Raw genomic sequence first — 27,904 nt, 5'->3', positions numbered from 1 at the left:
GCTGGTTGTAGGCTCTTACCATCTTGGGTTACTGAGGAATCAGTCTGAGGGTCCTTTCACGTCATCCATTTTCAATTTGCTCTTTACTGCAGACTAGTGACTGGGCTGGCCTGGGACAGCCCTTGCATCCATAATCCCATGGATTTCCTCTGAATCTCCTTCGAGAGCCAGCTGTGAGAAGGAGAGAAGAGATATGTTAACAGACACGGCACACACCCCATATGTGGTTTCGCTGTTCCATAACCACAGCCAGTGGTCCTAACAATGCTGGAGCCCCATTGACACCTGGAGCATCCCAGCACCAAGGAGCTGCTTTTCCCTAAGCCCTGGCTCAAAACTCATTAATTAAAGAGGAAATTGTTTTGGGCAGTGGGTATAAGACCCATCAGTTCCAGCTCCATCCGGCAGGGGCCAGGCGTCACACGGCTCTGAAAAGGCTCAGGCTCGCCAATGCCTTCTTTTCTTCTACTTTGGGACTGATGTGAGAGGGGAAAAAAAGAGATATCAAACACAATAGAAAAATACATTCCATGTGCCAAGAATGTCAAAAGGGTCCCCATTTCTAATTAATGCACCAAGCTCAAGTTACGTGAGCAGAGGTGCGGCCTGGATTTGAATACATACAGCTTAGAACACTGCATTAAGCTGAATAAACAGGATGTATGGATAAGAGGCACTTGAATGAAAATTATTACAGGGAGTAACCGAGTTTTGTGCTTTAACAAGGCCTCCACTTCACTTGGATGCATGTTAATTAAAATGAAGCCCTATTAAAATCCAGAACTTTAGCAGATAACACATACAAAACATTCTCTATTTGCTCTATTCCAGAGAGCTCCAGCTTCATTGAATAGTTCGAGTTGGAAGGGATGTATAAAAGTAACCCAGTGCACCTCCCCTGCAATGCACAGGGACACATACAGCTGTCAGGTGTGCAGAACCCATCCAGCCTGACCTGCAGTGTCCCCAGGGATGGGGCACCACCACCTCTCTGGACAACCTGCCCCAGTGCTGCTTAGGGAGAGGCACCGCTGGAACACAAATGGCAGAATGTGTATTTTGTGCCGCTGATTCAACAGAAAAGCACCCATGGCAGCACCCTGGACAAACAGATGACTGAATCCTCTATTATCACCACTTGCATTATCACTACTCGTAGGGGTGGCCAGCAGGGACAAGGAGGTGATTGTCCCCCTCTACTCTGCTCTTGTGAGGCCCCATCTGGAGTACTGTGTCCGGGTCTGGAGCCCCCAGTAAGAAGGACAGGGAGCTGTTGGAGAGGGTCCTGAGGAGAGCCATGAAGATGATTGATTGTTGGGGGCTGGAGCACTTCCCCTACAGAGGAAGACAGGCTGAGGGAGCTGGGCTTGTTCAGCCTGGAGAAAAGAAGGCTGTGGGGTGACCTTATTGCAGCCTTTCAATACCTAAAGGGAGCCTACAAAAAGGAGGGGAGTCAACTCTTTGAAAGGGTAGATAACAGCAGAACAAGGGGAAATGTTTTAAGTTGAGGGAGGGAAGATTTAGGTTGGATGTCAGGGGGAAATTCTTTACAGAGAGAGCGGTGAGGTGCTGGAACAGCTGCCCAAAGATGTGTGGGTGCCCTGTTCAAGGCCAGATTGGATGGGGCCCTGGGCAGCCTGGTCTAGTACTAAATGTGGAGGTTGGTGGCCCTGCATGTGGTGGTTGGAGCTTCATGATCCTTGAGGTCCCTTCCAACCCTGGCCATTCTGTGATTCTATGATTCTGTATCTTTACTGCAAAATGTGCATGAGTGAGTGTCCGATGTTTGTGGTTAGTCTGTCATCTCATGAGAAAGGACAGCCAAAGGGCTTGGTTTGTTTGCTGGCTATTTGTGTACAGTAAATTAACTTAAACCATAGTCATAATTAACAGATGTATCTTCACACTTCTTAAATTACATATCACCAGGTCAAGTGAAATAAGGATCATTTTCCCTCACGTCAAGCCTGCGGACTTCACGTGGGATACCCACTCGCAGCTGCAGAGCCCGCTGCCACGATCTTCCCCCTCAGCGGTGCCATTTCAAACCTACCTCACACAACCTCTCCCCATCCCGCACAACGCAGCGCCCGCCGCCCCCTCAGCAGCACTCCCGGTGCCCGAGGCGGGCAGAGCGAGCCCGCCCAAGGAGCCGCCCAGCTCTGCGGGACGTGGCGCCGCCATTGGCGCGGGTCGGAGCCGCCTCCAGCCGCCACCTCCCTCTCCTCACCTCAGACGGGCGGCTGCCGGCTGGGATGAGGTAGCTCGTGCTCGCTGCTGATCGGAGGGATGGGGTAAGCCGCTAAATAGGAAGCACTTTTTTGAAGCATGAACGGTGACTTGCGTTCTATCTCTAAAGTGACTCTAGGGAATGGGACTTGGTCCTAAAATCCAGTGAGCTTGGTTGTGTCTGTGTGCACTGGGGGATTTGCTGTATGTGACTGTCATTGCAGGATTAAGGTCACTTAAATTTGGGGCCGGGCTGTTGAATGGCTGTGCAAGTACTGCTGAGCACTCTGTAGGGGCTCAAAGCTGAAAAGTTATGGCCTCACAGTGCCATGGAGCTGATGCCCTGTGTTTAACACTGAAGGCTGCAGTGCATGGAAGTGCCTTTCATCAGGGATACTGGAATAGAAGTGAGAGTTTTATGATATTCATTAATTACTATCTCTTTTGCTTAGTGTTTTATGCACCTTGCTGCCTCCCCAGAAGAAAAGGGTGTGATCTCATCTGTTTCTGACACAGTTTTGGGAAGGAAGACTTACCCTGGCCTTGCCAACATCTTAGTTATTTTGCAGGATTATTCTTGTTCCATCAGATTTATCTCTGCTTTGTTCTGTAGGTTTATTCAGCTTTCATCACACATCTTTCTTGTCTGCTCTACATGCTTTGCTCTTATCTTGCAAATTTTACTATTTGTATGTTTTCCTGTGCATAGCTTGGTCAAGTGTACCACAAGTCTCCTTCCATTTGCAGTTTTATATACTTATGCATAGCTATGTTATAAAACACTGCTAGTAGTATTACAATATTACAAAACGCATATACTTTGTTACAAATAACATATTTTAGTGTGCTTACATCCAGGTTTAAAGCAAGGCAATGCTAAGGCATCTTGGTCTACTTTTACCTTATGGATGCAGCAGTCCTCTGCTCTGGCTATATCCTTGAATTTTCCAAAGCTGTCATTGGACCTATCTCATACTAAGGAAACTTCCTCCCAGCATCTCTTGGAGCCCAAACGAACATAGTATCAGTTTCACTGCCAGGGTTTTAAAAATCTGTTAAACAGGTCATCATGTTCTTGTTTACTCTCCTTTTCCTTCAGCCCAAATACCGCTGGACTGCTGTGCAACTAGGAATGTAGGGCTCACTGGGTGAGAATGAGAGTCAGGGGAGAAAGTTTGGTCTGGGATGTGGTAGCCTGACTGCGAGGAAATAGACCTGGATTCTTGTTTCTGCTCGCAAGGTTGCATCATATTTTTAATGAACTTTTAGTTGGATGGGCAGTTTAATCCTTGGTGGTGCAGTCTCAGGGAGAGTTAAAAGTGAAGAAAATGAAACCATCATAGACTGGCATATATTTGGTAAATGAGGGCATGTGTGTTTGAATACTCTTGGATTAAATGGTTCTGGGGTTCTGGTTTCTCTCTCTTCTTGAGGGTGTGCCATGGCCACTGGGCAGTGCCTCGCATTGCTATCTTCATAAAGAATGAGCCACTCCTGCAAAACTAAATACCTTTGTTAGGCACAGGTATTATACTCTGAACTCTAGCCTCACAAACTAAACTCCTTATTTTGCTCACTGTATCTGAAAAACAATTTCAATCACAACCTCCCTCTCCTTCTTTCCCATCCCTGTGCTTTTCAGCAGGATTTGTATGTCAAATCCAGTTCATACAGGACAATTTGACATGGCACCTCATCAGTGCAACTGCAGACTGCTGCAGAAGCTGTTCCCTGCTTCTCACCTCTCACGTGGAGCAATTGGATTTAGCTCTCACTGGGCCCTCTTAGGTTTCTTTGTATCACAGTGCTGACTCTGCCTGGAACCATTTACCTTGCTCTGTTTGGCTCTGGCTATCAGCATTTGGGAAAAGACTGTTTTGCACGCAGCTGTTTGCACGGCTGGGCTGGGCCAACTCGTGAGTGAAGTTTTCATGGCTGATAGACTTCCTGTTATTATTGCAATTTAAGATCACTATTAAGGAGGACTGGCATTGCTGCTTGCTGGCTTCAGATTTAGCCAGAATAAATGTGGTAGCAGATGGAATATTTATATTATACAGATTTCCAGTGCATAATAATATTTTTAACTAGGTGATAAATATTTTTCTCTTTATAGGGAGCTATAGCAAACTTCTTTCAATGTGTTTGTTAAAAATAGTAATTGTGAGGGTTAAAACTATATGCTAAGATTCCTTGCAACCCAAACCATTCTATGATTCTACAAAAACTTCACTGCAAAACTTTATTCTGATAATTCTGAGTGCATTCTATTTGCAGACTGTAGGCTAATATTTCTTTAACCATTTTCATTTTTAACTTACCCAGAAACATCTCCAAACTGACTTTTCTCCCTTCTCTCTACTTATGTATCTCTTCCATGACAGCAGGAGTCCCGAAGAAGATTCCTTTCCCACTGGCACCTGATTTCTGCTGGTAATTGGGTGCTGTGTAAAAGCCTGCTTTCAGATAGGTGTGTGTCTCTGTTACTGTAGCGAGGACTGCATTAACTGAAGCGAGCTTTCCTATGAGCTTTCAGATTACATCAGTTATTAGCTGGGTAACTTTAAGCTAGGAAATGTGCACAAATGAGTGTCCGACGTTTGTGGTTAGTCTGTCATCTCATGAGAAAGGACAGCCAAAGGGCTTGGTTTGTTTGCTGGCTATTTGTGTACAGTAAATTAAACTAAACCATAGTCACAATTAAATTGGTGCCTGAAATGTAGGAGGCCTGCAGTGTCAAATTAAAAAGAGTGGTAAGATAAGTAAGGGTTGATTTTGAGGCAAGAATGATGTGAAATGCTCCCCTCCCGATTTGGCAGGGTTGTGCTCAAAGTGTCCCACCAGACTATACTGTGTAGCATCTTGCAGAGGAAATGTGCTGTCACCAGTGACTTGAGAGCAGTTCTCTGATGCTTAGAAGAGGCAGCCTGTCTGCCCGAAGGTTCCTAGTTTTACAAACACAGGAGGGAAGAGCAGTGTGTCAGTAATGGTTGCTCTCCTTGCTCAACTAAATAGCTCCACAGTTGATTAACTCAAATGAGGAGAGTAGGAAAAGAGTCCCTACTTGCAGAGATGCAACAGGTTCTCTTGTTTAGAAAGCCTTCTGCATTAGCAACATTCTAGACTGCACATTGACTACAGAAACTGCAGTTCAGTGTTCTTTGTTTTCATATATAAAAGATTATTTAAACAACAAGTAGGAAATGTGTCACTTCCCAGTAACCATTTGGTGGGAAATACTTGTTAATTTACTGTACTGCTTTGCTTACTTCCAGTCTTCAGTGGTCCTGTTTCCAGACCAGAGTCCTTGATGGAAATGCCCACATCCATGCTAATACAGGAGAGCAAGGAGGCAGGGTAGAGGTAGGGTAGCTCTGCCAAAGTCTCCAATACCTAAAGTTCTCAACTTCTCTGCATTGGGAACCACTTAACTTTGATTTGCCTAAGGCTAAAACTTACTAAAAACAAGAATACATTTTACAGCAGGTTTTTTTAATCACTTTTTTTTTAACCATCCATATCAATGGAATTAATGTAGAAAACACATCCTAGGATTTGAATCTGTAGTTATAGTGGGGAAAATTCCAAAGGAACTAGCCATCAAATACAGAAGTGTGTCAGATAAGCGTACGTATGCTCAGAAGATAACTTCATACAACAGTTTGCCTCCAACCTCTATTAAATAATGCAGTTTTATTCAGACCTTTTTTCAGGCAAGACATAACAACACTCTGTTGAGCAGTATCGTTTGTGGGTCTAATGCCAATGCCTGTATAAATAATGAGGCAGTGATGATAGGAGCTTGTGTCTTGTTAGCCTCCCTGTTCTCCTTTTGGAGGGAGTCTGCTTCCTCTGTAAAGGGAGATGAGAATCATTGGTTACAATAAACAATGCTCTGCCTTCAGAGATCCAGAAGATTGAGCCATTTTCACCATGATATTGAAATATCCCTTGCCCTGAGAATGTATTATTTGTTTTGCAATCACTGGTAAAGAGAATTATCAACTAGAAGAATGTAGTTCTTGCATATAAATAATTATTCAAACAATATGCTGGTGCATATGTAGGGGTATGATATGTGAGGAAGCACAAGCTGAATCAGAGCCTCACAATTTATAATGAAATGTATGCATTATTGTTCTTAACTTGCTGAAATTTCTGTAATTTCAAAGCTGCTTAGTAGAGAACTCAAGATCTTGTGTGTAGTTTTGTATTTTAGACAGTTAAGAATAAATGGCTTGGCATCTACAGTCAACCTGATGAACAGTGATCAGTGCAAAAGCACCATTTAGATGTGTTTCCATTAGTTTCCTCTTTAATTTATGAACCTGTTATTCCAGAGGCCACGTCTGTTTGAAACCACTGTCCTAATGACTGTGTACCATAGCAGGTATAGAGATTCACATTCCTAGGCACTGCTGCCAATATCCAATGAAAGTCCTATGAAAGAAATGGCAAGCAGCCATACGTTATTAGAGGGATTAAGCTACAGCCAAAACAAATTGTTCTTTCCTCTTCCAATTTTCAGTTGTTAACTCTTTTCTACTTGCTGTTAACATTTTTGCTCTCTTGTTCAGAGTGCATTTTGTGTAAACCAGAATATTTGCCTGTCTAATATCAGCGAGGCTGTCAGTGAGACTTTTTTCAGATTGCAGCTACTCTGCAGGTAAAAAACAACAGGAGTCTCCTTGGTTCTGGTAAGCAAGGGTAAGGTGGGAGCAGGGTTTGTTCTCTTGTTTTCTTGTTCTGGCTGCCTTGAGCAGTTGTCTAGTACTGTAATTGCAGATAAGTAGGTTCTTTTCTTTATCTGCATGTTAATGAACATTGCACAGGAAAGCATGTGGGTATAAAATAAAGCACTTATATGTTTATATGAGCAACTTTAATATTGCCCTATTAGATATTCCCTAGTTCTGCAAAGGTTCCAGCACCAGCTTCCACTTTGTGACCAGCTAGATAAAAAAATTCTGCCTCCCACTGGCTAAAAACTCGTGTTGTTGGCAAATACTGCTCTTCTGTTTAGTCTCTGGGACTGATGGAACTGTGATATGCTGTGTACATCTAGCTGGTATCGTTTTGAAAGGTGATAACACCTCAAGAAAGAGCAGCTGGATTGGCTACAGATACACATATCTTACTGGAAGGTCTCTTTCCTTTTGTCCTCTCAAGAGTTAAATTGATAACAGGTCGCCTTGAGTATGTTTAAGCTCAGGCCTTAAGATTGCAGGCAACCGTGTTTTAGACTCTTGACTAAGAACTTAAGTTCCCCTTGAGGGTTAATTGGTTTTCTTTCTCCATTACCCAAACTTAACTCTGTAGTCCTCTGAACTTCTGTGCAAATACGCTCATGACCATCTTAAACTATTTGTGCTCGTACCAACACTGGCATTTAGTTTAATTAGCTGTTCTTCCTCCAAGCAATTTGCCTCATGTGTTTCAAGAAATTATATTTTCTAAGCCTAATTTATTTATTTATTTATTTATTTAGCAAAATACTGTTACTGTCTGATGTGACCTTCTAATGGGAGCCAGTCCTGCAAACTTCTAATGGGAGCCAGTCCTGCAAACTTCTCCTTGCTCCTTGTGTTCCAAAATAAAGGATTTCCTGAGAATGAGTGCTGAGGACAAACTTAGTTGCCTTTTTCTGAGAATGAGTTTCCCTGCAGATGCAAGTTGCTACAGTGCACAGTTCTGTTTATCTTTCTTCCTCAGCTTCCTGTTGCCTCGTTTCTGGGTTTCCAACTCATCCTCACTGCTAGTGCTGATATGTTGAAGCAATAACATCAGTAAAATAAAACCAAGAGCATATATTGTTACTTGTAACTAACTTAGAGCTTTATGGTATGAAGGTATGTACAGATGCAGGCTGATGATCAGCCAGGCTGTAAGGGTAGCTGTTCTGCTGGAGGAGTTGGCACAAATAGGTGTGCAGAAGCAGACCAGGTTTTTGGATGGGCTGTCACCTGCTTTTTCCTTTGAGAAGGTGTTGGCTGCAGACAGATTCTCTCAAGTGAAACTTTAGCAGCTTAGGCCTAGTGCACAAGGAGCACAGAAGGCAATTTTGAAATGTAAATCTAAGACATGCTGAGGTTGCTGCGTGTAAAAGGAAGCTCTGTTGATTTGACTGGACCAACTGACTGGGGTTTTCCTGCTCGGTTTCTGATCCTGTAGATGAACTTAATGTCAGTCATAACAAACCACTCCAACATCTTCCTTACCTCTCCCTCATTACATCCCATATGTATGCACTGAGTGAAAATGTAAAAATCTAAGCTATGACTTCTTAATATGGTATAATATTCGGAGTGCAATTTTTGAATTCAGATTCTTTTCCAACGTGGGAGAAAGTAGGGGAGAAATAAAGGTCTGTGCAGGGTCAACAAAGCAGTCTTGCTGTTACAACATGTTCCAGACAAATGCAAAGCCTCCCTGGAAGGCATGGAGACATACAACTGCCTGAGGAGGTTTTGAGAAACTTTATAAGGCACCATTTTTGGATGACTGCCTGACCTAAAGCACTTGGCAGTTGTGAGCAACTTCAGAGTTGAGGATGGGGAGAAGTACAGTGCATCTCAGCCCTTATTTTTATTTTTCATTTTCAAGACATAGAAAAGAGAATCTTTCATGCATGAATTACAGAAAGCATAATTTCAGATTCCTGTTTATTACAGGGAGTAGAAACCTTTTATGAAAGGAAAGATTTTTGGTATGGTTTCATTTAAATTTTAGGAAAAAATAAAAAATAAAAAAATGATGCCTCATATCCCAAGTGTCACAAGTGTTAGTCTACAACATAAGATGACAGACTTTTCACCAGAGATCATTGGTCTGGTGGTTCTATCAATTTCCATGATTTAATCAGTCTGTTGTGGATCTTTCTGTTTTATTTGAAACTTAGGTCTGAAGAATGAAAGAAGAAGAAAAAAGAAAGTGGAAGAATTAAACTTGGAGTGGTGGTATGTGATTCAAACTGGACAAAGGTATTGATTTATTTTTCATTTTTGAAATTTGGCTGTAGGTCTCCAGCAAGTGCTGTACCCTAAGCCAACATTTTGTACCATCAGTGCTTACAATCTCCTGCAGAAAGCCAGCCTTGCAGTAGTCTGTGTTAGCAGGTCTCCCGAGGCTGGCAGTGTACCTCATACACACACACAGAGGTTTTCACCTTGTTTATGCAGAGGCTAACATCTGTTTTGCCTTCAGTTTGTCTCTGGCATGGTTCCAGTGATTAAACACTTGTGATCACAGTACAAACTGCATCACACTTCAGCATATGGATGATGCACATTAAAGGAAGAAAAATTATTGTTAAGTTGTTTTTCTTTAACTGCTTATCCAGTGAGATTAGAAGCCAGTTTTTCAGGTACCCAGTCATGCTTTAAATGATCCATTATGTTGTTATCTTTGCAAAGAAACCTAAAAGGTCTCAGCTGCACTACTTATGTTTAGGCAGGTGATCAAAACCAAAGTGGCAGTGCAAATTTATTTGCAGAATCTATTCTACAGAATGATGATATCTGGGAAGTTCAGTCCCACCGTGCATTGCTTTGAGCTCCCTTTGGTCTGTTCAGTGAATGTTGCCCAACTGTTTCTTTTAGATTTTTGAATTAAACTGTTAAACAACATAACCCTCCGTCAGCCTCCTTTAAAGATAAAGATACTGTTCCTAAAATAGATTCCTTACAGACCTGATTGGCCAGACATAAGAAACATAAGAGAAAATAATCAACTTTTCGTTGCATTTATGTTGCATGAATCATGGAGAAGCTGAATGTGGCAGCCAAACATAACCACATGCAGAAGGCTGTTGCACTTCTGGGGAGGGACTGAGATGACCATTAACCTGGCTGCAGCTGCCTTCCACATCTGTAAGATGTGCTATTGTTAGAGGTGAAGCTTCCTTTTGAGTAGTGCCAGTGCTAATATGTTGTTTTCCTCTCATGGTTTAATTATTTCAGCTTCTGGGACCAGAGGAGCAAGCACAAGGATTAGCTGTATGATTTTAATGTTCATTAGATCACTACAGTGCAAGTAAGCTACAAGGCTGCGCCAGTAGCTATCCTTTTTTAATAGGAGATCTGTTCAGTAACAGCTTCTCTGCTGCCTCTCATCAGATTTGTCACTTAGGATGCTTCTGAGGCTTGCACTGAATTCAAGTTGTTCTGTTTTTTTTTTTTTTTTCTTTTTTCTTTTTTCTTTTTTCCCTTCTGGTTTCATTGTATCGATGAAGCAGTTACTCTGAAGCACTAAGAGACCCTGATATAGGCATAGCTGACTCTCCCCCAACCTCATTCTTCTGAGCTTTTTCAGGAAGAGGCTTTTGCCTTTGGTGGTTGGAATTATCTTGTAAGTGATTAGTCATCTGCTTTTCCAGAGGGTACCATGGCCTATAAAACAGAGACAAAACAGTTTTTCAAACTACTACTTAAAGATTCAATTTGGTTTGGATGAAGCAGTGAGTTACTGCACAATTTCTGATTCCACATATTCAAGATGTTTCTGTAGCCATTAGTTTGCTTTCATTACGTATGTTCTGTAGAGCAGTGATTAAGCCTACATGGGATCATATTCCTGACATAATTATATGCTATTACTGGTAACATACTGTGAGCAAAAGTTGAATTCCTATCTTGTAAACTAAATTGGATTGCAGCCTGTGGAAACTATAGATACCCTGAACTTCCTTCCAATGCTGTGGGCTGGTACAAAGGAAGGGAAAATTATTCAAACTTCAGTATACTTGTGGAAACAGTTTCTTCCTCTTTAGCTCAAGTCAGAAGAATAGAGGTATTCTGACTCCATCCAGCAGCTAATAACTGCTGCTTAAGGGTTTTAATGTAAGAACCTGGCTTTGCAAACATGGTACTTGATCCTTCAGTGCTGTTTGTTTTGGGTGGGTCAAAAGTCTGTTGTGGAATTCCCATTTGGAAATCTAAAGAAATAATCTCTGAAAACTGTTTTTTGTTCTGAGTAAAAAATAAGAAATGTTTACAAGCGATAAACACTTTTCTCACAGGCAAGATAAAATCCTTCAGAAAGAGGCACTGCAGTAATTGGAGAACATGCTCCTGAAGTCTTGAACTGGAGCATACAAATTGTTCTGCGTTCCCAGCCTCCTCCCATCTCACTGCTGCAACACATTGTGCTTGGCAGCCTTCTGATTACTTCCTTAGGGCTCTTCCTCCAGGGCTTGAGATGACTGCTCCCTTTCTGTTCTCCTGGAAGGAGAAAGGCATCTTTGAAGATTTGGAGTGGGAAGACAGGTGTGGAGGGCAAGGCTCACGATTTGCTGGGAGTGGAGTAGGGTCCAAAAGTTCAATGGCTTGTCCTTACAGGATAGTTCTTTTGCTTTGGTTGGTTGGTGCCAAAAACAAGTGGCCTAGAAATGTGCTAATGCTATCATCATAAACCAGCATGGCAAGCTCCTGAGTTTTAGCTTAAGTGTTAGCTGGTTGGTGGTGGTTGGTTGTTAGTTTATTTTTGTTTTTCTTTGTTATTTTTTCCCACTCAGCCTCTACACTCTGAATCAGGACTGCAAGCAGCAGTGAATTTTTCCTCAGAGATATCTGGCTCTTTCTGATCTGTGTATGATAACAATAGGCACAGGTTTTATGTGCCCTTGTACGTAATGTCTGTGCTTGTGACTACATGCTTTTTTTACTTTAAATGGATATGTGCTAGTGTTCTTGATTTTATTTTCTTCTCCTTCCTTCTCCTGTCCAAATTATTCTGCTGACTTTGAGAGCAACTTAGAATGCACTTATTTTAAATTGTCATTTAAATGACGCTTGATTCTGTGTTGCAGGGTGTGAGTCACTATATTCAAAAGCAGTGTATTTTCCTGACCACCTTGTTCAAGAGGCCTGTAAAACAGGTTTGACTTGAAGTGACCACTTCATAAAGTGGTTTAATCACACTGAAAAACTTGTTTCTTTTAATTAAAAAGAAAAGAAAAAAAAAAAAAAAGCTTATGTGATCTATTTCCCTGATACCTAATGTTACAGCTTGTTCTTCCTTGTCTCTTCTTTAGGGAATGTTTTGGTTGCTCTTAAACACCAGATGTGCTGGGTCAATGAACTGTTACTCCAAGAAGCAGAGTTGAGAGGACAAGCTGAGAAAACATCATTGCAATGGCAAGAAGCAATGCAGCACCTTCCCCAAAATCTCTGATCTAAGGAAACATGCACTCACTCAACTGCAACAAAGCAATATTTGTGTTTTTTTAAATCAGTGATAGTGTCATGGTTCAGCTTTCTCAGTGCCTGCGGCAAAAGACTTCTATTCTTTTATACTTTTAAGAGAGACTATAAGTCTGTCTTCCTCAGCAGGATTTAAGATCTTTCTGGACACTTCAGCCCTGCCCGCACACACACAGCAAGATGATTGACCTAAGCTTCCTAACAGAGGAGGAACAAGAGGCAATAATGAAGGTGCTGCAACGGGACGCAGAGCTTAAAAAAGCTGAAGAAGAGAGAGTCAGGTAAAAGAACATGGCACCCTGGGTTGGCCTGGGAAGACCTACACAATTGGCATACTGGGTTATATGGAGCATAGGAGTAGAAAAAAATAGTCCAGAAAGCTGTCCAGAAAGCTAATTGTTGATTGGGATGTTTATAACTCTGTATGGGCCAAGAACACTTGGCATGCATCTGAACAGAATTTCTAGATTAGTTTCCTTGGGAAGAACTTAGTTTGCCTATGTATCAATACTGAAACTGAACCAGTGCAGTAGGAGTATTCGTTTCAAAAAATGCACAAGTGCCTCAAATAAACTAAAAAGTCAACGTAGATGCAGTCACCAATATGTCTGAGTGAGGAATTTATACCTCAAATACATGGAGCATTGGTGCTATGGTCCACAGGAGGTGCCAACATTATGCTCCATTTCAAAAAGAAGTCCTTGCAAGCCACAGCTAATATATAGAAAATTGCTCCCTGTTTTCTTTGTGGTGTCACAGATGAAGCAATGGGTTGTTTGGAATGTTGTACTGTGGAGTGCTTTGTGTGCTGGGAGGTTTCCCTAGGGCTACCATTAGGGTAATCGCCATGAATAAGGGATGTAAGTGCTGAAAACAGCATTGCCTGCATTACTTGACTTTGAGAAAGTCATTTACACCACTCCAAATAGCAGTTCAGTAGTGGTTTCACCTAATGCAGATAGCTAACTGCTCAACAGTGGGAATATTTTTTTCAGTCAGACACAGTAACCAAAATGAGAAGAGGCCCAATAGCAAAAAAAGCAATCTTAGATGCTGAAATGTCGAAGTGCTGTAATGCAAACTGATGTTCATAACACTTTGCTGAGGCTGAAGTTTTTCCTCATTGTTTGAGGGAAAAGAACAAAAACAAACAAAACCCAAACATCTGGGGAAAGGAATCTTCCTGGGAAAAACAAATCCAAAAAGCCTCTCTTAGTAGTGGTCTGAAAAAATGCTGTCAACAAGTATTTTTGTCTGTATAACTTAGCTTTTGCCATTTGTAATTGTAGCTCAAGAGGGTGTGGTGGAAAATGCAAAGGACTGCAGGTTGAAGTAGCCTGTAATCAGCTTGTTCCTACAATAGAGTATCTCTTCTGGTTTCTGAATATTATAACTTCTGGAAGCTTACATCTGAAACTGATTTTTCTTCATAGATGTGGCACATGGAGCTTACTTTTAATCCAGAGAGTGTTCTAATATATAAAATATATAGATCTCCAGCCAAGAAGATGTAGTATTTTGAATTTTGCAGCATTCTTGCACACCTGGAAGATTCCAGGAGCTGGGATGGAATGTCATTATGCAAATATCATACCATGACAAAGAGTAGTTTGTAGGTATGCATAATGGAAGTCTTTTAATATGGTCTTTTTCCCTCTAGAAAGAAATTCTGAGGTTTGAAGGGTGTTATAATTTGTTCCCTCTGTGGTGTCTTCCTGGAGTGCTGACAAACTGGTAACATGACAGAATCCTCTTTAAGCACCTTGTTAGTGGAATTTTACAGATCACCTGATGGAGTCCCTTCTCTGCTCACAGCTCCTTCTACTGTGTGTAGTAAAGCTGTGTCAATTAGACTTGTCCAACTAAGCATCCTCTTTAGGCTGTCTGCTTTAAATCCTGGTTTGTTGAGCGCCGTAATGAATGTTCACTCCATCCTGCAGCTCCTTTTGTGTTGGTCTGAATCAAGCCAATAGTTTCAGGAACAGCATAATTTTGGGAGTAGCATGCCTGCTTCCTCTCTGAGATCTCTTCTGAAGGAAAGAGGACATTGATATTTTCTTCTCATGGGCAAAAGTCACGGGACTTTTTATACAGGCAGGTAGTGACAGGACAAGGGGAAATGGCTTAACTGGAAGAGGGTGGATTTTGACTAGATATGAGGAAGAAATTCCTGAGGTGAGGGTGGTGAGACACTGGAACAGGTTGTCCAGAGAGGTTGTGAATGCCCCTTCCCTGGAAGCATTCAAGGCCAGGCTGGATGAGCCTGTGAGCAACCTGGTCTAGAGGGAGATGTCCTTTCCTATAGCAGGGGGTTGAAACTCACTGATCTTAAAGGTCCCTTCGAATCCAAACCATTCTGTGATTCTATGAAAAGGGTCATGAAGAAATCTCAGTTTACAAAAGGGTGTGATCTAGCAAAATCAATGGACAATTTATCCTCTTTCTTTCCCTTAGGACAAGAAGATATCTCACTTTGCTCCATTACCCCAGGAGTAGATGCCAGCCCCTGAATGGCACTGTTGCTGAGGAAGGCAGAAATGGCATAAAACAGAAGAGCTGAATGATGGTTGATTTATTTATTGTCAGTGTCCTTATTCCTAACCAGGAATTTCTGTTCCAGCTGTATTTGGGTATTGAACAAATGTACCAAGCACATAACTGGATTTCCTGGTGGTAGCTTCAGCCTAGCCCCTAATTAATTCTCCTTATAGCTGTGTAGTTTGGAGCTCTGAATGAAGACAGTTAACGTGGAACAGAAATATGCCTGCTTGTGAAGTTTTGAACTGTGGTTGAGTGACTTTTCTGTGGCAGGATGGTGGGCCTCTGGCACCAGCGTGTCTGCGGCAGAAAGTTGTTGTGGTTGCTTTTGGGACACAGTCCTGCACAGCAGCTCTCAGCCCTTCCCTTCTCAGCAGAACTTCCTGGGAATGCTGCTGTGGGCTGTGCGTGGATCATTTGCTCCTTGTGTAAACTGAAGGAGGCTCGTGATAGGGAAATGTTGATGAGGAATTGTTTGTGTGGTGAATGGTGACAGCTGTGTGCCAAACCCTTTTAATACACACACTGGCGTGGCACTGGGTATCACTGAGGCAGCTTCAGGGGCCTAATTCTGTTGTGTGTTACATGCACTGACTTTTCTCATAACCATCAGTGGGTGTGGGTGGCTGTGGAAACCCTTGTGCAAATAGGTTTTTGATTCTGTTCTGCTTTAACAGACATTCTATTCAGTCACTTTGCAAGACAGTGTTCCTTATATTGTGGACAGTCAGAAGGAAGTGTTCTTTTTCATTTACTTATGTATTTTAGAGGATGGATTTTCTGTTAGATACAAGAATTCTGAAAGCATGCTTAGCAGAGGCAAAGATGTTTTGAACATGGATATCATTTCAAGTTTAAAGGGCTGACTGAAGACTGAAGAGTCCAGAAATGCTGTCTTACAGCTGCTGTCAAAGCTCATCTTTTGTTTCCTAAAAAGAATTACCTGATTTTCCTGCTCTGTCACTTGAGAACATCTTCCAAATATTCCAGAATAATATCTGGGGATTCTTTTTAAAGCTAAGTCTTTGCAAAAATGTCCACCTCACCACTTTTTTTTTCCTCTCTTTTTTTTTTTTTTTCCTTATAAATTTCTTTATGTGTATATTTGGACTATTTCATAAAAGTTTGCATATCTGTAAATTACTGGAAAAATAACATGTGGGAGAGGTGTGAGGTGTGGGGCTTACTGCTTACTCTGCAGCACAGTGTATCTACATCCTCTCCATTCTGTTCTGATCAGTAAACAGAATGACACTTGGTATACTTGATTGAGGTTTCTTAGCCCATCATCCTTTCTGATGCATAGTGAATTTCTTGGAAAGCTTGCTTGGGTTCAAGATGAACACTGTCACCTAGAAGTACTTCCGATTTCTCTAAATTTGGACCCAAGGAATGGCTAGCAAAAAAGGGTAGATGGAATTTATTTTGTGTGGTAGAAGAACCTGCTTAGGGAAAGTAATGGGCTCTAATAGGGATCTTTAACCTCTGAACAGAGCGTTCCCTCCACAAGATTGAGTTTCCATCAGTACAAAAGTTCTCAATGCCACTACACTCTGTGCTTATGCCTGGACCTGTGTAGGTTTACTGTGTGCCAAACTGAAGTCTTTGTCTTCAGAGTGGATAGTCTTGTTTCTGTGTCTGGTCTGAAATCTTAAAATGCAACCTATTCTTTAACACAGCATCAATTTCAGTGATGTAGGTTCTTCTGCTCATTTACAGTAGCTGTGTATACCCTGTGGTCTGTCATTTGATCGGGGCTGCTTTTATGCTTTATAGATCTGTTTTTAGAGCCTGTAATGTGGGTTTTGGGCAGATCCTCTGAGAGAATGTGCATCCTTTCTACCAGTTTCTCCTCCTTAGGTTTGAGTCATCTTGTACTATTGTCTCAGGCTGACTAGTACCAAAGAGGCATTGTCACAGGGTAGCTGCTCCTTCTTTGTGAAGAGTGAGGTTTTTCCTCTATGGCCTTATTTGGGCTGTGTATGAAAAGGGAGGGGAGGCTATTTAGAGCTTCTGTGCAAACCCTTGAAACAAACAAGCAAGCCAAAGAGTGGAATGTTATAACAAATGAAAGAAGTGGAAGCTAACAGGATCTGTGAAGGCTGGCAGACCAGTCTTGCCACAGTGGAATAAAGTTAGGCTTACATGAACTAAGAAATGCCCAAGCAAATTAATTCTGTACATCTGTCTGGAGAGTATCTAACGACATGATTTATAACATGTAACATGTTACCTGTAACATGAAGTTTATTTTGAGCTTGACAGTGTGACCCTTCCAACCTCAGCCATTCTATGATTCTGTGATTCTATGCTCTTGCCTATGCAAAACATCCATATCCAGAGAGACCCCACAGGCAAGAATTAGAGGTGTTGCTGATGAGATATCATGATGACAGGGATGGGGATAGGTTGTATAACCAAACTAGTTTGCTTTATTCTTTTTATTGTAGCCCTCAATCAGTATAAAATTATATTGCACCTGTTACTTAAACCAGTCACACAGTAATGGATTTTTGAAGCTTGTGTATAGCTAATATGCACAAAGTAAAAAAAAAAAAAACAAAAAAACAAAAACAAACATATACCTACTCAGGTCTGCCCATTATAAATGTTTTGGATGTAGTTCTCAAACAAATGTCAGAGCAAACTTTTTTTCTGCACCTTATTGAGGCACGAGCAGACTGAAGTGGCACATTCGTGCAGAATGCAGTGTTTACACAGTTTTCCTTTTGACTTGTAAATGTTTTATGGCTGTTTTGCCCTCTTGCAGAAGAAGAAGAAAAAAAGACTCACGGGTCTGACATGTAAAATGCCTTATCTAATATCCTTTCATTCCTGTTCTTGCCTAAATGGATTTCAAAAAGCATAAAAACATATTCTTTGACTGATCCAGAGCTTAAATCCTTTTTTTATTTTTATTTTTTTATTTTTATTTTTTTAGTTGTGATCAGAGCAAATAGAAATGAGGACAAATTCCTGAGAAATCTCTCTCTTTCTCCTCCCCTCATGTGATATTTCTCTTGCAGGAGGAAGGCTTTTGAAGAGAGCTTATAGATAAGTTGGTGGTATCAGGCTCTAAAAAGTGTTTGTTTTGCCACCAGTCACTGGGTGCTTTTTCACATCTTCAGAGCAGAGTGCATGAGACTAACAATAACTAATAAGATAGCTAAATAAGAATTAAAACTAATAAGATCTTTCTTTGAGCCAAACACAAACTCTGATTAAAATGCTGCCTACTTGGTCACAAAAAGTCTCCAACTCTCCTTCCAAAAACTCAGTTCAAGCTGTTGATTGAGGAGTAAGGCAATAAAAAGTTATTAAGATGTCAATTATCCCTTGCAAATTCTAGAATGCTTTGTAATTTGGGCTATGAGTAAAAAGGTAAGGGTAAGGAATAAAGAATACCGAGAAGGTCTAGCTGTACAGTATTAGATACAGGTATACATTACTAGATATATATATATATATATATATAAATAAAAATAAAAAAGAAAACTGAAGTCATTATCACTTTGCTTTAGAATGCAGTGAGCTCTCACACCAGCCTACAAAGTGGAAGATAAACTATTGTGGATTTGCTGATAGAAAGGTTGACGTGGACTGATTATATCAGAGCAGATTTCCTGCCTTGAAGGGGTGGTTTAGCCCACTGTCAGATGTTTCAGAGATAGAGAGAAAAAAATAACATTTTATAGGTCTACACATCATCTTTGTACTTTGCAACTTGAACTGCCTGCAGAATGCCTGAGAGTTGCTTTGCATGCAAGTTCAAAGTAATTCTGCATGTACTTAACCTATTCTGGGGGGAAAATCTGTCTTTCCATCAAAGATATTTCACCTAGACCTAGCAGAAAGAGCCTATTAACTGATGGGAGAAATCCAGCCTCACTTTTAAAAGAGGACCTTAGGATGAATTCTTTTTGACTTATGTACCTTCACTTTCTCCGTTTTGAAGTTACTATAGAGTTACTATAGCTAGGCACTAGCTTTAATATAACTTCAGGATTTCTCACTCTGAAAACTGCAACACAGGGTAACTGGCATTTTAAGAGACCACTGAGGGACTTCAGAACAAACACATATGTAGTGCAAAGTCATTACTGCATTTTTTCCTCATTGCAAATTTGGCAAACTGAGCCTGCAATCGTAATCTGGATGCCAACTTGTTTTTTGATCACCAAGAGAAAAATAAGGTAATGACAACTTGGTTAGTCTTTCTGTTGAGTGGGAAGCTGGCTTAGAATCAACTGTTGGCTTTTAGTTCAGTTGTGCTGGGAAGTAAATGTAGCAGTGGAAAATCACAACTGCAGTCTGACTTCTGCACAATTCCTTTTCTAGGTAAACCACAACCTAAATCTAATAAATAGCAATGAAATGGACCCCCACAGTACAATCAGTTTGATTTTTATTTTTTAAAATGCAGAAGTTTGCTCATAGCAGAGCTTGAGAACTCAAGCAACATCGTAAAAAGTGTAATTTGTAATCTCAGTAGCAGTTTTTGCAACAGGTCTATGATGTGTTGGTGAACATTGACTTCTCAGAAACTTCTTCCTGCCAAGAGCTAAAGCTGTATGTTCTGATAATGCAAATCTGCCTCCTTATTTGTGGTAGATGAATAGCTCTGATGTTTGTTGCTCTTAGTTTCTCAGGAGACTGGACTGAGAGGCTAAATGACAAGAAGAGAAGTCAATCTAACAAAAGTCAAGTGCTTAAGCTATCAAGGTGAGAAGTGCTTAAGCTATGAAGGTGAGAAGACAAAACAAAGTAAATTCATAAGCTAGTTGTGATGAGCTTCTATCAGCTTTTTCAGAATACAAGTTCCATACACTGGACACGTAATTTATGAAGGAGGTACTGGGTAAATTGAGACCATGCTTATATTTGGAAGGCCTCTTGAGTTTGTGGAACTGAAGCATGTTGACTTCCATAGGTAGCAAGCTGATGCTCCCTTCCAACCAAACTAAGATGGCATTGGCCACAGGTGACATGTAATTAGAAGCTAAAAGCACATTCCTTGTGCAAACCAGCTACTTCTGTAGCTCTGTTGAGCTAACTTGTGAAGGTATCCTACTGCACCCTAGTTTCAGAGGCTGAACGCAAAGGAGAAAAGAGTGCCTGGGGTAGAAGAGCTTAATCAGAGGGAAGGCACTGAATGCTTCTCCTGTGACTCAGTACCTTCCCACTTGAGAACCTCCCTTGGCATGTGTTGTCAGATTGCCCCGAAGCACCAACTGGGATCAGAGCTCTGCTGGCTTGCAGGCAAAGCAAACAGCTGAAAAGCCAGTCCCTAACCTTAAGGAGCATATGACTTGAGAAAACAAATAATACATGGAAAGAAGGTGAAAGGGAAAAGCGGTCATCTGTACGAAAGCTCTTGCATGCCCTATTTCCACTGCTCCTGCTGTCTTTGTTCATTAATGGGCTGAGCAGTGAGGAGCTGGCTCATAAAACTGAGAGTGTTTGCTTGAGGACAGAGGGAAGCTACCGCTGTGTTCCTGCTCCAACTTGGAAGATCTGCAGCTGATGAGAAGTACGTATTTTGGCTCTGAGAAGCACAGAGTTGTATGCAAGAAGGAGGGCCAAATTTTAAATTGTCTAGTAATGCTATGGACAGCTGAATCTTGGCATTAAAAAGGCGACCTAAAAAGGCGACCTAAAAAGGTGACCTTGGCTCCTGGCTGTATGTAGCTGATTCAAGATGAGAAGCAGTCTTACACCTGCTCAGGAGGAACTATATAAACCTTTTCATTTCTTGCCATACTAATATGAAGGAGGAGTTGAGTGATAGGTGAGAATGGTCTGTTTTAGCATGAGGGTTGGGATTGGCTCATAGTACCCTTTTTCTATTGTGAATGATTGTTCATTCATTGCAGTCAAATCGGCAACCTCTAATAAAAGGGCTGTGATTGTAGCTGCATGACTGGGCAAGAAGATTCTCCTAATTCATGAGCAGTATAAAATTGGCATTGACCTTGGCTGTTGGGCCTGTGGAAGATGTCACTACCCTATAGTAGTGTGTCACATCTTTAGCCTTAATGTCTGAGTAACGTGTAGACTGCTTTGCTTTCTCTGGGGAAAAGGAGACTGAGGAAGACCTTATTGCTCTCTTCCATATCTGAAAGGTGTTTACAGTGAGAGCAGGGTTGGTCTCTTCTCACTGGTGACAGGAGACAGGATGAGGGGAAATGGCCTCAAGTTGTGCCCAGGGTAAGTTTAGGTTGGATATCAGGAAAAGCTTCTTTACAGAAAGGGTTGTGAAGCACTGGAATAGGCTCCCCAGGGAGGTGGTTGAGTCACCATTCCTGGATGTGTTTAAAAACTGTTATGATGTGATGCTCAAGGACATGATTTAGCAGAGGGTTGTTAGAGTTAGGATAGTATGGTTAGGTCATGGTTAACTTGATGATCTTTAAGGTCTTTTCCAACCTGAGTGATTCTATGATTCTCCCTTTGGCTGTGTTTTTAGGTTGTTTACAGAAGAATCATGAATGGAGAAAGAATCCATGGAAAAAATGGATTACTTCTGCCTTTTTTTTTTCTTCTAAGTACTTTCTAAATCTGTGTAGTAACTTTCCTGGTCTGCAGTTAGTCTCCATGCCATGTATAAGGCATATGCTTAGTATGTTATATGCCTAACAAGGAAAGAAAACTCAAATTGTTCACAACTCCTTATTCTGTTAAGGCATGACTCACATGACTCATGTGAGCAGGGTAACACTGCTGCCTTTCTCTGTAAGGAAGGCATTCTTTGCATTTGCATAAGAATTTACCGAAAAATGGTAGCATGTGTCCAGTATAGTTTGGGAGAGTGTGTATAGAGGTAGTACCAATGAACAGCTTTCAAAGGCATCTTCTCAGAACAGCCCTGGACTTGATTTTGGCACAGATTTCCTGTGCTGTCCTGATAGCTTATCTCAGCCTTAACTTTGGGAAAACTGGCCTTTGGAGGCACAAAGTCAAGATCTGCCATTACTGGACTTACTTGGCTTGCAAGACGATCAGAGCAAGACATCTTTTTGAAGCTACTTCAACTGATGCTCTGAGAGTAACAAGGCTAAAGGTCATCTGCCTTAATAAAATAAGGGAAGTAAAAGGTGAGAAGATGGAAATAGCATGCTGAGACAGCTTTTTCTGACACACTACACCTCTAAGCACTTCCAGAGTAAAACACTCTGGAAAAAAACAAAACATCCAGGCTGTAAGAAATGTCAGCTCTCAGAGGACAATAAAGCAAATTGCAGAACAGAAAAGAAGAAAGTACACATTTAGTGTAGCCATAAGAGCATTTGGTTTCTAGTCTGCAAAGAAGCTGTATCTTGCTTGTCTTTATAGTTCAGGTAAGTGTTCAAGTAGTTTCTGGAGTTAAATTTGTGTAAGAATAACACTATATGTTGCATTTATATATTATTATATATTGCAGTGAAATCTGTCTTTGTGGAGATCACTGGGCATCCGTTACCAATGCATTCAGGCTTTCCCTTTTCTTTGTGCTTTGGGGCATAATACATAATAAATGCTGTGGTTATATCTAAAGAATTTGATTATTATGCAGTTTGATTTCTGCAACAGGTGTTTTGCTGTGTCTGTTAAAAAACAGAAAGATAAAGCAGCAGAAAAAAATACTAGCTTTTATTTCTTAGTACTTTCTGCCACATTCTTCCCTGTACCTCTTGTCTGGCATTCAGTATTTGTGGGAACCTGTGTATTTACACCATATTTAGCATTTTAATTCACTGACTTTTATACTTTTATTCTGCCCATTGCAGGTAAGTAAAGTGTGAATTTCTCTCTTATTTATTTATTTATTTCCCTCAGGCACTTACCAGAAAAAGTCAAAGATGATGTTCAGCTGAAGAATATGAGTGGACAATGGTTTTATGAAGCAAAGTCAAAAAGGCATAGAGATAAGATCCACGGAGCAGATATTATTAGAGCTTCCATGAGAAGGAAGCCTGCTACTCTTGGTAAGCATTTAGCTCATGTTTTGTTTTGGAAAGGCTGGTATGGAGGTGGTACTCTTAGAGCAACGTCAGAAGTTAGTTAAGTAGGTGAAATGCAAGAAGAGTATGTTAGTCTTATGAACAGAAAATTATTCATAAGAAGGTTTTTATATGTAATTTAGAGTGTTGGTTTCCCTCTCTCCAAGAAGAGCCTGGCTTTGTTGTCTTTACACCCTCCCTTCAGGTATTTATAGATGTTGATAATGTTCCCCCAAGCCATCTCCTCTCTAGGCTTAAAATGTCCCAGCTTTCTCAGTCTTTCCCAAGAGGAGAGATGTTCCAATCCCTTAGTCATCTTCCTGGCTGCTATTGGAGTAGGACACAGTATGGACACAGTCTGTGATAAGTGCTATCAGGAGGAACTGCCCTCTTCATTCCTGGACTGCATTCTTATTTCTTTTTTTGTGGCCCTAGAAGTAAATCCAGAACATATAAAGTATCAGACTGAGGGTATTTCTTCTTCAGTACAACTTTTCTAGATTTCATATGCTCTGTTTGAGATTTCTGAGACTTAAAATTGTATTTTTAAAACTCTATTAGAGAGGAAAAAAAAAAAAAGTGGGCATATAATATATTTAATATCAGAAGTAAATTTAGTATATTGTTTGGAGAGAAGCAAAACAAAAAAGGAGAACATGAGAGCTGCTGTACTGGACCACACCAAAAGCTCATCTCCCCAGCGTCTGGGTGCCAGGTAACATGCATAGATCCTATGACCAGGACCAGACTGCAACCAAGCATTTTTGCACCTAAGCATTTTTGAATTAAAGGAGGAATTCCTAGTTTTTGGTTGTGTTTGTTTGTGTTTGTTTTCCTATTGATTTGTCCATTAAGTTCCATAAGACTTTAAGGCTTTTAACACTTTTAACATTTACTGTGCTTTGTCTCGAGGCATTTTAGAATGGTTTTCCATATAAGAGGTGAGCACTTCCTTTTCTGGTTTTGAGCTGTTCGCCTTTAACATTATCTCCAGGAAAGAAAGAGAGAGATCTATAAAATCTTGCATACTATTTCACATATGCTTCTATTAATAAAGACCTGTTATAAATCTCTCCAGCATCTGGTTCTCTTATCTAAAGAGTACTGGTATATTTTTGTTATTCTTTGTACAAGAAGTGATTTATTTCTCAGAGGCCCATGTCCCCATTTAACCTCCCATAGTTCTAAATCCTTTCGACTTAAAGGGCAAGAGTTATATCACCCACACTAAACTGCACTGAAATTTGTAATCTTCATTTCTTTTTTAAGCTCTGTTAAGGGATTTTTGTGTGTGTGTGCTAGTGAAGCAAGTAAGATGCTTATCATTGTTGGGGGTAGATTACTGCTGCTGCATTCTATAATTTTTTAAACAACAATTTAGCATAATTTTCTTGTCATGAATTCCACTACATTACACTTTCTCAAATCTTATACTCCCATAGATAAGTTTGGATAATGGCAGTTTAGTTATCTTTTGATTACTGTGGGGCAGGTTCTAGATTTTTGACTTAATAAGAAAAGACCTGAAACAGAATGAAAAAATTCACATATGGTTAGTGAGGAGTGTTCTTTGGTTTTGGACTTCTGAAGGTTATGAAAATCAGCTGTAAAGCTCTAGCTGCAGTATATAGTAACTCTTACTTACAGGTTAAAGTACTTCAAGACATATCTTGAAGGAAACTTCAATTCAAAAATTATTTCCAATCTAATTACTTGAACAAAGAGGCATGCTGTTGCATTAAAAATTATGTGCAATTCCGTAGCTTCAGTGACTCATTACATATCAAGATATTTTTTGCTTGCATATATGGATAACAAGAATGAAAATCTTGCTTTTTTTGCATACAAATTTCTGAACTGTTGCAGAAGCACAAAAAATGTTAGAAGAAATAATGTAATATTTTGATTCTAAAAGGAGTTATTGGAATTGGATTCTGTCTTGCTCCAAAAAGAAAGGCAGATGTATGGACCTTGCCAAATGAGGTGGAGATTTTGGTTTTTATACTTACCTTCTTCCCATGTTGTGATAGTTCTATCCATAAAGGACCCCTTTAAATGAAAATCATGACCAATTTTCAATTTCCTGCTGCAGAAACAGAGTATTTAACTTGATTTACTGAATTTCAACTTTATTTTCAATTTTCTGTGCCTTACTTTTGTTTGTTTCCTAGGGACACAGAGGTTTTTTGTTTTGTTTTGTTTTTTTCCCAATGTATATCTAACAGCAAGAACAACAGGATCAGTCTTTACCAGAATTGCTGTAGAAAGCTTAAAATCACAAACGGTTTGAGTTGGAAGATGCCTTAAAGATCATCTAGTTCCAGCAGGGACACGTCCCAAAAGATCAAGTTGCTCAAGGTCTCATCCAACCTTCATGGATAGAGTGTGCACAGCTTCTTTGAGTAACATATTCCAATGCCTCACCACCCTTTGAGTAAAGAATTCCTCATCTAATCTGAGCCTTCTCTCTTGTAGTTTAAAGCCTGTTACCCCTTGTCCTATCGCTACACTCCCCAACTTTCCTGTAGGCCCCCTTTAGGTACTATGGAAGGCCACTATAAGTTCTCCCTGGCACCTTCTCTTCCTGAGCTGAACAAGCCCAGCTCCTTCAACCAGTCTCCATAGGAGAGGTGCTCCAGCCCTCTGATCATTCTTGTGGCCTCCTCTGGACCTGCTCCAACAGCTCCACATCCTTGTGCTGGGAGCCCAAGAGCTTAACACAGCACCACAGGTGGAGGAGTCCCATGAAGGTGGAATAGAGGGGGAGAACACCTCCCTGATCTGCTGGCTTTGCTGTTTTGACATAGCTCAGGATGAGGCTGGCTTTCTGAGCTGCAAATGCACATTGCCAGATCATGTTGAGCTTTTTATCCTAAAGTCCTTCTTCTCAAGATTGCTCTCAAGCCATCCTTCACTCAGCCTGTGTTTGTGCTTAGCATTGCCTTGACGTAGATGGAGGACCTTGCACTTGTCCTTGTTGAACTTCATGAGGCTTGCATGGCTCCATCTGTCAAGGTCCCTCTGGACAGCATCCCTTTCCTCTATAGTGTCAGCTGTACAACTCAGCCTAGTACTGCCCTTAAAACTTTCTGAGGATGCTCTGAATAATACTGTCCACATTGCCAGTGAAAATAATAAATACAGAACTGAAGGACACCGCTTATTGCTGGTTTCCACCTGAGCACTGAGCTACTTGCATCTTTTCATATGCCCATTCAACCAGTTCCTTATCCACTGATGTCTGTTGCTATTCCCTTGTCTGCCAATGCCATCACTCTGTCATAGAAAACTCTATGTAGGATTGCTTTAATTTGTAAAGCAGGTGTTTTTGGAGTAGTACTGTGACTTCATTAGAGAAATATGTGAAATTTATAGTAGTATTAAAATATAGTTATATCCTTTAGAAGGCACCAGATGTAATTCTGTACCTCATTCAAGTGCAGTGGGCTTTTGAAATAGCTGTAGGACTGAATGTAAATACTTCTGTTTACTTGTTGTGAAATTTTGTATGAACACATGGGAGATAACAGTATCCCTCTTTCATGCCTTAGCTGAAGTGAGTCAGAGCAAATCAAACAAAGCAAAGGACAGCTGGGTGAGCAATGTTAACAAAGAAGTCTTTGCACCGCCAGAACTACATGGCATTGTGGAACATCAAGAAGAAGAAGAAGAACTGAAATCTAGTTCAAGGTAAGCTGTCTGCTCAGTCACAATTAACAGAAGTATGCCAGAACTGGTTAAACACGTGAGTTGTAAGTACCTTTCAAGTATTCTCTTATTTCAGAGATCATCAAATATTTCACTGGAATGGCCCAAGGAATCAATTCATAAGAGGGGCTGACAATTCATAGTTATGCACTGTTAGTTGTTCTGTATTTGAATGCAGCTATGTTTGGTTTACATCTCCAAGGAGAAAAATGCCCATGGTGGTGCCCATGTTCCCACAGTCATATTCATGCCACTGTTTGGCTCCCAGAAGTGAGACCAGGACTTTCTGGTTTGAATAGCAGGCCATGATCTGTAAAGTGCCCTTGTAATATGGGGGCAATAACTGCCTCTCTTCATTTGATTGCTCAGTGAGACTAGCCTATTGTTTCAGAGTTTAAAACTTGGATCATACAAAAAATTGGAGATTGGGAAATTGTTTTAGGATAGATTTTCTGTGTTTTCAGTGCACTTGAAACATCTCAGGCTTTTTTAAGAAGACCAAGCATACTTCACGTGGGAAAGAAACAGAATATGTGGATATCTGAGGAAAAAAACATGTGATTCTACCAAGAAAAAGAAATCACTCTGGAAGGTAAAGGCTTTGATTAAGATCTGGACGTTAACAGTCAGCTTGGGCATGACTGAATGGCTACACTTGTTGCATGAAAGCTAGATGAAAAGTGTTTTTTTGAACTAAGGAGGATTTTTTTTGTATTCAGTCTCGCTAGCTCAAGTCTGTAAACTTCAAACAAAGCATTTTGGTTTGAAACATCCTGAATTGACTTCTGACAGAGAGAACTATCTTTTTTTCTAAAATACCTACATTAGTAATTCATTTGCTGCATTGAAAAGCTTTCAGAAAGGCTGCAGGTGAAAAGAATTGCTGTGATGACAGCAAGTGGCAATTAATGTATATGAACAGCCAGATTCTCAAAATCACTGAGGAAACAAGATCTAGGTTATAACAAACATATCTACTGTTTATACTTTCAGTCAACAGAGTGAAGTAAAGACTGGAATTGCTTATAGGGTGACTTTTATTTCTGATTGTGCCATTGATTGATTCTGTGAACTTTCATCTTCTTGTCTGTCTTCTATGTCCCTCTCTGTATGTCATCTATTTTTTCTTTGCAGCAAGGCTTGTCTCCTCCTATGCACTTGTACAATATCTAGTAGCAGTTCCATCTTTCACTTTCCTGGTCTGCAAAATGGGTACAAACATTCACGATGAACAATACAAAAGATCGATGT

The 27,904-nt window shown here is 40.6% G+C and overlaps 1 protein-coding gene across 2 annotated transcripts; it reads left to right on the top strand.

Annotated features, from left to right (window-relative positions):
* Nucleotides 1–2,188: 2,188 nt before the first annotated feature.
* On the top strand, nucleotides 2,189–27,904 carry LOC104909404 (synaptotagmin-like protein 2). 2 transcript variants are annotated; one of them, XM_031552091.1, is made up of 6 exons: nucleotides 2,189–2,294; nucleotides 9,128–9,209; nucleotides 12,260–12,709; nucleotides 22,782–22,930; nucleotides 26,497–26,635; nucleotides 27,118–27,904. In XM_031552091.1, exons 3-6 carry the CDS (start codon nucleotides 12,609–12,611, stop codon nucleotides 27,212–27,214), a joined length of 486 nt encoding a protein of 161 aa, XP_031407951.1. In that variant the 5' UTR covers nucleotides 2,189–2,294; nucleotides 9,128–9,209; nucleotides 12,260–12,608; the 3' UTR covers nucleotides 27,215–27,904. The 2 variants fall into 2 exon arrangements, with proteins under 2 accessions (XP_031407951.1, XP_031407952.1); XM_031552092.1 differs by lacking the exons at nucleotides 2,189–2,294; nucleotides 9,128–9,209; nucleotides 12,260–12,709 and adding an exon at nucleotides 19,416–19,688.

The sequence above is a fragment of the Meleagris gallopavo genome, chromosome 1, assembly GCF_000146605.3.
Source record: "Meleagris gallopavo isolate NT-WF06-2002-E0010 breed Aviagen turkey brand Nicholas breeding stock chromosome 1, Turkey_5.1, whole genome shotgun sequence".
Classification (NCBI taxonomy): Eukaryota; Metazoa; Chordata; class Aves; order Galliformes; family Phasianidae; genus Meleagris; species Meleagris gallopavo.
Note: the sequence above shows the minus strand (reverse complement) of the source record. Positions and strands in the feature narration are given on the sequence as shown.

Coding starts and splice junctions, on each gene's coding strand:
- LOC104909404 (XM_031552091.1), top strand. CDS start 12,609: ATGATTGACCTAAGCTTCCTAACAGAGGAGGAACAAGAGGCAATAATG. Junction 22,931..26,496: donor AAGGAAGCCTGCTACTCTTG/GTAAGCATTTAG, acceptor TTCATGCCTTAG/CTGAAGTGAGTCAGAGCAAA. Junction 26,636..27,117: donor GAACTGAAATCTAGTTCAAG/GTAAGCTGTCTG, acceptor CTGTGTTTTCAG/TGCACTTGAAACATCTCAGG.